This window comes from Hyaena hyaena, unplaced genomic scaffold (assembly GCF_003009895.1).
Source record: "Hyaena hyaena isolate Hyena2069 unplaced genomic scaffold, ASM300989v1 scaffold_474, whole genome shotgun sequence".
Classification (NCBI taxonomy): Eukaryota; Metazoa; Chordata; class Mammalia; order Carnivora; family Hyaenidae; genus Hyaena; species Hyaena hyaena.
In genome coordinates, this window is record NW_024081104.1 from 704,141 (window position 1) to 714,896 (window position 10,756).

General features: G+C 53.9%; 1 protein-coding gene across 1 annotated transcript in view; it reads left to right on the forward strand.

The window, feature by feature from the left end:
* Positions 1 to 214: 214 nt before the first annotated feature.
* Positions 215 to 10,756, forward strand: part of SPATC1 (spermatogenesis and centriole associated 1) — a 21,007-nt gene continuing 10,465 nt past the window's right edge. The window contains exon 1 of the mRNA XM_039254174.1: positions 215 to 532. Coding sequence (XP_039110105.1) covers positions 322 to 532 — 211 coding nt within the window. The 5' untranslated portion in view covers positions 215 to 321. The remainder of the gene's footprint in view (positions 533 to 10,756) is intronic.

The following is a 10,756-nucleotide window of genomic DNA, read 5'->3' on the forward strand; positions in this document are numbered from 1 at the left end:
GTAGAGGTCAGCCCGCCGGGGTGGCAGGACGCCTGACGGACCAGACCCCGCAGAGAGAAACCGGCCACGGAGGGGGTCCGCGCGGTCCCGGCCGGGGCACGACGTGTGCACAGGCCTGCGGGCACGGAGAGCTGAGCCTGTGGGGCGGAGAGGCCGGGAGGAGGGCACGGCCTCTGACCTCACAATACCCAGGGCCCCTGGCCAGCCCCGCAACCTGCAAACCCTGGTGGCCTCCTCCCACCCGGGCGAGGCCCGGGGCCCTGGGCAGCCTCCAGGTGCAGAGCCCCGCCTCGGGCTGCACCCGTCCCACTGCCCCGGGGCATGTCTCTCCTCACCAATTACGAGGGGCTCCGGCATCAGATCGAGAGGCTGGTGAGGGAGAACGAGGAGCTGAAAAAGCTGGTGCGGCTCATTCGGGAGAATCACGAGCTCAAGTCGGCAATCAAGACGCAAGCGGGCGGCCTGGGCATCAGCGGCTTCAGCACCGGGCTTGGCGAGGCGGCGGCCACCCCTCCTCAGTGCCAGGGAAACTGTAAGAGAGCGGGGCGGCGAGGGGCGGCGAGGGGAGCCCTGGACACAGGGCATGGGGAGTAGCGAGCGGGCGGGACGGTGGCCCCACTAGGGGAGGACTCGGGCCGGAGAGCCGGAGGGCGAGGCCGGGTGCCGGCTCCACGCACCCTGAAGGGAGGAGCCCTGTTCACCCCCCTCCTCTGGGCCGGGCTTCCGTGCAGCCACAAAGACCGCGAATTTCCCAGCTGCGGAATCCAAACGTGCCGCCCTCCTGGGTCCGGTGTGTCATTCACCCTGCGCCTCCCTCCTCAGCACCCCCAGTCCCCTGCACCTAGAGACGGCCACTGACAGACTGCCCGGGTCCAGGAGCCAGGGACAGAAGCCAGGACTGAAGCCGAGCTCCGGGAGTCACCGGTGTGTGACAGAGCCCTGGGGCTGGAGAAGATCTAGGGTGAGGCGGAAGAGGCAGAGAAGTCGCAGGCACCTGCAGAGCAAGGGGCCATCTGCAGGCTTGGGCCTGGAGAGCAGGGACTGAGCCAGGAGGAGCCAGAGAGGCCACACAGCTGAGCGTGGCGATAGGGGCAGGGCAGTCCTGGGGACAGGAAGCTGTGGGCAGAAACTGGCTGGCACTGGAGATAACAGAAGGGGAATTTCTGGGGGCGCCAAGGCCCCAGGGTGAGGCGATAGGAGCCGGTGGCTGGCAGTGCACTGGTGAAGGTTACACGAGGCGAGACGGCGATAAATCCCTGAGCAGGTCACAGCACAGCCGTCCCCTCCTGACACTGTCCTCCCTGTGTCAGAGAAGGCCCTGCGCCCCGCCCTCCTGCGGCCCCTCCGTCCCCAGAATGGTCTTCCTCCCCAAGAGGAGGCCGCTGCCCATTCCGGGGCATCTGCAGCTTGCCCGTGGGCCCCAACACTCGGCTGCTCCGGGAAGGTCACAGGTGACTTCCTAAGTGCCACATCCTTCTAAGCCTCTGCATGCAATAGGGGACCCATAACCCCCCTCTTCCTGAGCTTACCCTTGGCCATGGCCCACCCCCTGCTCCCGGGCGGCCCAGGCCCCGCGCTCCCCGCCGCCAGCCAGCCCGGCACGGGCCTCCGTCCTCCACGGGGCTCGGGGCCCCTGGAGCCGGCCGTGCAGGCCCAGGGACCCCCTGGCACTTAGCTCGCTCCAAACCACACGTGTTTCTGTTTGAGAACCTGGCCTTTCCGCTGGGATGCTAAACTCTCTCAGGCCTGTGCTCCTGCCCTGATGGCCTCACATCGGGCCTTATCCTTGAAAGCTGCCTCTCTCTGGTCCCCACACCGGCTTCTCTGCTCTTGAACCCCACTGTTCATCCATCCGGGCTTCACCCCCTTACTGGCCACAAGAACACAGGCCTCTCGTCCGGAAGGCTTTACTGTAATGACTGAAACAATGCGTCGACAAAAATAAAGATACAGGGAAGTCCGAAATAAAAGCAATCTCAAAGCTTCACAAGAAAGTAAGTCTTCTCCTTTCGGGCCTGATTCTTAACAGAATCCTTGGACCACGTCGGGTCTCCCACCTCTGAGGGCCCAGCTTAGGGCTTAGGAAAGGCTTTCTGGAGGAGGTGAGCCCACGGTGGCAGGAAGGCATTAGAGGGTGAGCAGCAGCGCCTGCAAACGCCAGGACCAGAGGGGCGGCCGCAGGGACGCGGGACACATCAGTGAGGCTGCCGCCCCGGCTGTGTGTGGGTGAGCGCACCGGGCCCTGTGAGTGTGTGCGGGCTAAGTATGTTCGTACTGCGTGTGAGAGTCGTGGGGTTGTATCTGTGGATGTCAGTGTCCGTGCGGTTGTATCTGTGAGTAGAGGGTATTATCAGAGCCAGTGACATTGAGCAGCATGGCTGCGAGGCCAGCGAGGACTACAGGCCGGCTCCTCAAGGCAGCGAGCCAGGCTGCGGGGGGTGTGGCGGAGTGATCGCACTCTTGCTGTGGAAGGGTCCCGCCGGCCACTGCGGGGAAGGGACTTGGAGGAGACGAGAGCGAGGCCGGAGCCGGCTGAGGCTGAGGCTGAGGCTCTAACAGTCCTGTGGGTCGGAGACTGTGGCCCGAACTAGGGACGGAGAGAAATTGACTCAAGCTATTTAAGAAAACTAACCACTTGGATGCGCGGGATGGACCAGGGAGTCCAGAAGATGTCTCTGCTCGGGCGGAGGTGGCCAGGTACCTGGCAGTGTGACCTCCTGAGAGAGCGGAAGTCTCTGTCCCCACACACAGCCACGGAGGATCCCTGTTCTGGCCCTGGAGGAACGTTCCTTTTCTCCGGCCACTTCCTCCTCCTGCTCCTCGTGACTCAGCGTCCTGGTGGAGTCAGGCTTTTACTCTTGATTTGCTCTCGTGAACCCAACCTTCAGTTCCCCTTTCTGGGCTCACCCCGGCACTCTGTGTACCCCTCAGGCCTGCGGTGCAGGGCTCGGGCCCCTCCCCATGGAGGGGAGGTGGCCTGGGCTTGTATGTGTGGTTGGGCAGCGCAGGGCCACTCTGGCTGGGAAGACACAAGACACCTGCATGGAGCCACCAGGTAGCAGCGGTGACACAGTCCTGAAGCTCCAGGAGAGGTCAGGGCTGGAGGGAGAAGGTTCAAGAGTGTTGATCACTGAAGCCACAGGAGGGTTGAAGCCACTGGGAGGGGAGAGCACAGCCAGTGCGAGAGAGAAACCTGAGAGTGTAATGTCACAGAAGCCAAGACACAGCTTTGAGGGGACAGAGTATCAACAGAGGCTGAAGAGTCCAGGGCCTGTGCTGACCTGGTGTGGACGAGCTCGGTTAGACTTGAACCCCACCACTGGTACGGTGGCCCAAGCTGTGAGGAGAAGAGCGACGAGTGACAGAGAAAACGGCAGAATGGGTGGTGGCGTTCAGTTCCCAAAGCGCAGCTGGGGGCCGGCAGGAGCTGCTCGGGCCACGCAGCCAGGCTTCTCAAGATGGCAGAGACCTGACCTTGTCACTGTGAGGCGGGAAGGAGCCAGGAAAGGCGCTGGGAGGTGCCTTCATGAAGGGAAGGGAGGCAGGAGGCTGAGGAAACCAGAACCACGGATTCCATTTTCCCTGTAAAAATGACACTGTCGGAGCCGAAGGTGAGGAAGGTGTGAAACAGTGGATGTGGCAGGAGCTGAGAGCCAGACCTGGGCCTGTCCACCGTGCAGGGAGCTCGGATGGTGCCAGCCACCACGGACTGGACCGTAAAGGCAGCAAGCCACCAACTTGCTCAGCAGCGTCTGTTTGGGGCTCGGGGCCGGGGAGGACGGAGGGACTCAGCAGGCGGAGCAAGCACAGGTTTGGGCGCCTCACAGGGGGGAATGAAGGGCAGCTGAGCTGTGGGATGGGGAGATAACAGTCGCCCATTTGCTGGAGATCCGGAGAGGCTCCAAGCCCGGGTGCCTCAGCGTGGGTAACAGAGCAAGCGGAATCAACTTCACAGGGAAGAAACAGGTGCCTCGAGGTTCAGGCCTTGGCCCGGGAAACAAGGCAGGTGGAAGGCAGAGTCAGGATGGGATCAGGACTCCAAGAGCCCTGCCCTGCAGTGTCCCAGCAGACAGGGGGTGGCCGGGAAATGAAGGCCAAATTGAGTGCTCAAGTGACTGCAACAGTGGCTGTCAGGACGGGTCAGCGGGGGGGCAGGGTTCGGCCGCTCCTGTGTGGGTACCTCCCCCATCCCCACTCCTTCACCCAAGCCCACGCTGCTCCCAGTCCCTGCGGCCCTCTGTCTGTTCTCTCCGGGGCTGCAGGCTGGTGGAAGCTTCCTGCCTCAGGGTGCAGCCTACTTTCTTTATTTCCACAAGGGCTTTTTACCGCCCCTTCTCTCCACCACCTCCCCGCCCCTTTGCTGCCCCAAACCAGGGGCACCCCTCCCCTCCAAGTCTGTGCATCCTCTGGGGGCCTTCTCCGTACCCCCCCCCGCCCCTCAGAACCCATCACTCCTGCATCAGAATCCCAGCCACCCTCCTCAAGTCTTCTCACAGCCCTCAGGATCAGCACCAGCTCCCACGCAGGACCCCAGGATCCAAACCCCCACCTGGCTCCTAACCCTACCCTGACCCCTCTACCTCCCACCCCAGGATCTGGCTCGAGGCACCTAGACCCGTCCTCCCAGGACCCATCCCCCGCCAGCCCCCCGGGACTACCCCTCCCTCCCCGGGCCAGCCCTCTTGGAACCCTCAGCTAGGGCCGCCTTCGCTGACCGGTCTCCCCTCTGTGGGCCCAACTTCCCTATTTTCCCGGGTCAAAAACCTCAGCGTAGGTGCTCTGGCCCCGGTTCCTCGCAGAGCCCCGCCCAGTGCTCTGGCCCCGCCCCGTGAGGGTCCCGCCCCCGAGGGCCCCGCCCAGTGCTCTGGCCCCGCCTCGTGATGGACCCGCCTCGTGACTGCCCCGTCCCGTGAGGGCCCCGCCCCGTGAGGCCCCGCCCAGTGCTCTGGCCCCACCTCGTGATGGCCCCGCCTCATAACTTTCCCGTCCCATGAGGGCCCCGCCCAGTGCTCTGGCCTGGCCCCGTGAGGTCCCGGCCCCGAGGGCCCCGCCCATTGCTCTAGCTCCACCTCGTGACGGCCGCGTCCCGTAAGAGCACGCCCCGTGAGGGCCCCGCCCCGTGCTCCGACCCCCCAGTGAGGGCCCCGCCCCCTGCCGTGGGAGAACCGGGTTTTTGCGTAGACCCGCGGCTGCCTGGCTGCCTGCCGCAGGGGGCTGGGTGGGGCCCCGGCTAGGGTCTGCCCCTGGGCCTTGCTGACCTGGGGATCCCGCGGGGGCCTCAGAGGGAAGCAGAATGCCCTGCTGAGGAGCAGGTTGTGGGGATCAGAGTTCAGTTAAGCAATTTTTTTAAAAAATCTTTTTTGGGTTTATTTATTTTTGAAAAAGAGTTGGGGAGGGGGAGAGACAGGGAGAGAACTTCAAGCAGGCTCCTCGCTGTTAACGCAGAGCCCAACTGAGGGCTCGAACCCATGAACCGTTAGATCATGACCTGAGCCGAAATCAAGAGCTCAAAGCTCAACCGACTGAGCCACCCAGGTGTCCCAGTTAAGACTTTAAAACATTGTAAGCTGCATTTGTGAATCTAAGACGTTCGCTTATCGTTTTAACATGAATCTTCTGATGTAACAAACAAATCTTTCTGTACCCTAAATAATTCTTACGTTTAAAATAAACACAAATGCAGTGACTCTAAAACTCTTTAAGGTTCTAATACTGTACCTAAACCTAGGAAGATTTCAACCCGCAAATCTAAATTAATTAAATACAAATTATAAGAAGATTAAAACAATCACATGCACGTTTTGCATTAGCATACAAAGCTATGGGACTGAAATCTAAGTTTTTATAGATTCCGGCAGCCGCCTGCCTGCGATCCCAGCTCCAGGTGTGACGCGGTGAGCCCGCGCGCCCACGCGGCACCTGGTGCTCATCCCGGCCCTTCATCCCACACTTGCCCTCCGGCAGCCGTGGGGTCTCTGTTTCTTGGTTTGCCTCTCTCTCCCTTGTTTTTTGACCATTTGCTCATCTTTTTGTTTTTTAAATTCCATATATGAGTGAGGTCATATGGTACTTGTCTTTCTCTGACTTATTTCGCTTAGCATAATACCCTCCCGCTCCATCCACGTCCTTGCAAACGGCAAGATTTCATCCGTCTTCGTGGCTGAGTAACGTTCCATTGTGTGTGTGTGTGTGTGTGTGTGTGTGTGTTGTATGTGTATCACATCTTTTTTACCTGATATCTAGGATTAAGGTTTGGTTTAGGGCCACAATAAGGGGTAGGGTTTGTTTGTTTTGTTTTGTTTTGTGTTAGGGCCAGAGTGAGGGTATGAGTCTATTTTCCTGCAGTTCAGAGACCTCTGCAGAGAATAAAACCAGAGACTTGTGTGGGCTGAGAACAAACAAGGCAGCCATCCACCAAGCTGAGGTAAAGAGGGAATCTGTTGCTCTAAATACTCTCTAAGTGGATAGTCAATGGGCCTTCTCTTTTTATCTCTATCTTCACGCCCATTTTCAGAAATACTACACATTCTTTTTTGTTTCGTTTTGTTTTAGTTTTTATTTTCATTCCAGGTAGTTAACACGCCGTGTCATATCCGTTCTGGGCGTACGATGCGGTGGTCCAGCGCTTCCACACGTCACCCGGTGCTCATCACCGCTGTGCCCCTTCTTCCCATCGCCTAGTTCACCCCCGCCCCCCCGCCGGTGACCAGCAGTGGGTTCCCTGGAGTTCAGAGTCTATATTTTGGTTTGTCTCTTTTTTCCTCCTTTTATCTGTTTTCTTTCTTAAATTCCACATGTGAGTGAAATCATATGGGATTCGGGACTGAAGTCTCTTCAACAGAAGCTGGCTGTGGACCCTGACTAGAACATTCCTGCTCACACCTCCTATCGTGGCTTAAGTATTACCAATGCTCCCCAAACTCACCTCCTCATCTGCCAACCTGATATTTCTGCAGGATTCTCACTGGTGACGCTGATGGATTGCATCACAAACCGTATGGACACTGGGTCTATGACTGAAGACGCCACGGACATGGCCCCGAGCAGTGGACACACCCTCTGCCGCACTCTGTGTCCACAAAGACCGCATGCCTCCCAGGGGTGCGCCGAAGTGACCCCTGAACCATGAATGTTTTTCTCGGAAACCTAAATGTCTGTGACCCCAGTGAATCATTTTTAAAATAACAACTTTATTGAGATGTAATTCACATACCACACAATTTACTCACTTAAAGTATGTGATCTAGCAGTTTGTGTACTCAAGCTGTGTACAAAGGCCACCACAGTCTGTGAACACTTCCATCAGCCCGAGGAGAGACCTACTAGCTAGCATGCCACCGCCGCCTCCCCCTTCACAAGTCTCAGCAACCATTTGTCTACTTTCTGTTTTTATGCATTTGTCTATTCCAGATTTTTTTTTTTAAGTAGGCTTCACGCCCAGCGTGGAGTCCAGTGTGGAGCGTGCAGTCCGGTGTGGGCCTTGAACTCGTGACCCTGAGATCAAGATCTGAGCGAAGATCAAGAGTTGGATGCTTAACCAACTGAGCTGTCCAGGGGCCCCACTGGATATTTCTTACAAATGAATCACACATGTGTGGCTTTTGAGTCAGGTGTCTCTTACTTAACATAACATTTTCTTTTTTTAAATGTTTATTTATTTTTGAGAGACAGAGACAGACAGAGCGTGAGCAGGGGAGGGGCAGAGAGAAAGGGAGTCACAGAATCTGAAGCAGCTCCAGGCTCCCATCTGTCACCACAGAGCCCCATGCGGGGCTTGAACCCATGAACTGTGAGATTATGACCTGAGCTGAAGTCAGACGCTCAACCAACTGAGCCACCCAGGCACTCCTGGCATAATATTTTCAAGGTTTCTCCATGGTGTGGCATAAATCAGTGCTTCTAGTTGGGATTACAGGTTGTTTGTTGTTCCGGCGATGAATAATATTTCATTAACGGACACATAACATTTTGTTTATCTGTTTGTCAGTCAGTGGACTTCTGGATTGTTTCCTCTTTTTGGGTGTCATGAATAACACTGCTATAAACATCCATAATATGAGTTTTTTGTGTGGATTTATGTTGCCATTTCTCTTGGGTATATATCTAAGAGTAGAATTACTGGGTCATATGGTAACTCTATGTTTAACTCTTCGAGAAACTGCCAGATCGTTTCCCAAAGTGGCTGCGCTATTTTTCATTCGCACTAGCAATGTATGAGTGTTCCAATTTCTCCATGTCCTTGCCAATACTTATTATCTGATTTTTTTAATTATAGCCATCCTAGAGAGTGTGAAGTGGTTTTGATTTGCATTTCCCCGGTGCATAATAATGCTGAAGTTCTTTTCTGTATTGGCCATTTGTTTGTGTATCATCTTTGAGAAATGTCTGTTCATGTCCTTTACCCGTTTTTAAATTGGACAATTTATCTTTTTATTATTGAGTTACAAGAGTTTCTTATAAATTCCTTATAAATCAAATACATGACTTGCAAATATTTTCTCCCATTCTATGGGTTATCTTTTTACTTCTTTGATGGCGTCTTTTGAAGCAGAAGCTTTTAATTTTGTTGATATCCATATAATCTATTGTTTCTTTTGTTGCTCACACTTTTGGGGTCCCATTTAAGAATCTATGGCCAAATCCAAGGTCATGGAAAATTACCCCTTTGTTGTTTTTTTGGTTTTTTTAGTGTATTTATTTGTTTTGGGGGGGGGGAGAGAAAGCACGAGTCGGGGAGAGTCAGAGAGAGAGGAGAGAGCGAGAATCCCAAGGAAGTTCTCCACCGACAGTGGGGAACCCAATGGGGGCTTGAACCCATGAACCGTGAGATCGTGACCTGAGCGGAAGTTGGATGCTCAACCAACTGAGTTGCCCAGGCGCCCCTACCCCTATGTTTCCTTCGAAGAATTTTACAGTTTTAGCTCCTACGTTGAGGCCTTTGATCCACTTAACTTTTGGGTATGGTATCAAGTACGTGTCCAACTTTATTCTTTCCCCCGTGGATTCCAGTTGTCCCAGGCCCATTTTTTGGAAAAGATTACTCTTTCCCTATTGAATTGTCTTGGCCGCTTCATCAAAAACCAGACGGGAGATACATGGTTTATTTCTGGACTCCCCGTTCTATTCCATTTATCTATATGCCTCTCCTTATGCCGGAGTCACAGAATCTTGATTACTGTAACTTTGTAGTAAGTTTTGAAGTCTGAAACTGAGTCCTCATCTTCCTTCCTTCCTTCCCTCTTCCTTCCCTTCTTTCTTCTCTCTCTGCCTCTCTTTTTTCTTAAAGTAATGTAAGAGAGTGAAGTGCAGGATGGCTAAGCGGTGATTATAACAATGGCTTCTCTTTTTTTAAATGTGGCTTTGGCCATCTGGTCCCTTGTAATTCCTTGTGAATTTTAGGCTCAGTTTGTCAATCTCTACAAAGAAGTCAGTTTGGATTCATACGGAGTTTGCATTGAATCTGCAGATAAACATGGAGTGTACTATCAGCAATATTAAGGCTTCCAATTTATGAACATGGGATGTTTTCCTGTTTATTTAGATCTTTAATTTCTTTCAAAAATGTGTATAGTTTGGGGTGCCTGGGTGGCTCAGTCAGTTAAGCATCCATATTTGGCTCAGGTCATGATCTCACGGTTTAAGAGTTCAAGCCCTGCATCAGGCTGTGTGATTCTGTGCTGACAGCTCAGAGCCTGGGCTCTTCTTCGGATTCTGTGACTCCCTCTCTCTCTGCCCCTCCCTACTTGTGCTCTCTCTCTCAAAATAAATAAATAAACTTAAGAAAAATGTAGTTTTCAGAGAATATGCTTTGCATTTCTTTTTTTTCTTTCTTTTTTTTTTTTAAATATATTTATTTAGTTTTGAGAGACAGAGTGAGACAGAGCACAAGCAGTGAAGGGCCAGAGAGAGAAGGTCACAGAATCCGAAACAGGCTCCAGGCTCTGAGCTGTCAGCACAGAGCCCGATGAGGGACTTGAACCCACAAACCATGAGATCATGACCTGAACTGAAGTCGGATGCTCAACTGACTGAGCCACCCAGATGCCCTGCATTTCTTTTGTTAAATTTATTTCTAAATATTTTATTATTTTTTAAATTTTTTAATGTTTTTTATTTATTTCTGAGAGAGGGAGAGAGACAGCGTGAGCAGGGGAGGGTCAGAGAGAGGGAGACACAGAATCTGAACCAGGCTCCAGGCTCTGAGCTGTCAGCACAGAGCCCGACGTGGGGCTCGAACCCACGAACCGTGAGATCATGACCTGAGCCAAAGTCAGATACCCAACTGACTGAGCCACCCAAGCGCCCCCTAAATATTTTATTATTTTTGATGCTATTTTTAAATATTAGTTTTGAAATGTTCATTGCAAATATTTGGGGATACAGTTGATTTTTGTAGACCCCGAGGAACCCGGCATCCTCTGTATTCTGAGGACCGCACAACCCTGTTCAGAGAGTAACAAGCTATCGGATTGGATCTGGGATCTTGTGTGGCGATCTCAGTGGCACAGTTTATATGATCATCCTGTGGACACTTCCTTCTGCGGTCAGGTGAAGCTCTCGGTGGTTCAGGGCACAAACAGATCTCAATTCCTATCCTGACCTGTTTCTTTTTCATCACCAAGTTTCTCTCTGCTTGCGTACACTTCATTTTCGTCTTCTTTATCGAACCCTCGCATGGGACACGGTGGCCCGTGGACCTACGTCTGCCCTTACAGAGCTCCCGTTCTAATGGGGGTGGCGGCGGGGGAGACAGGCC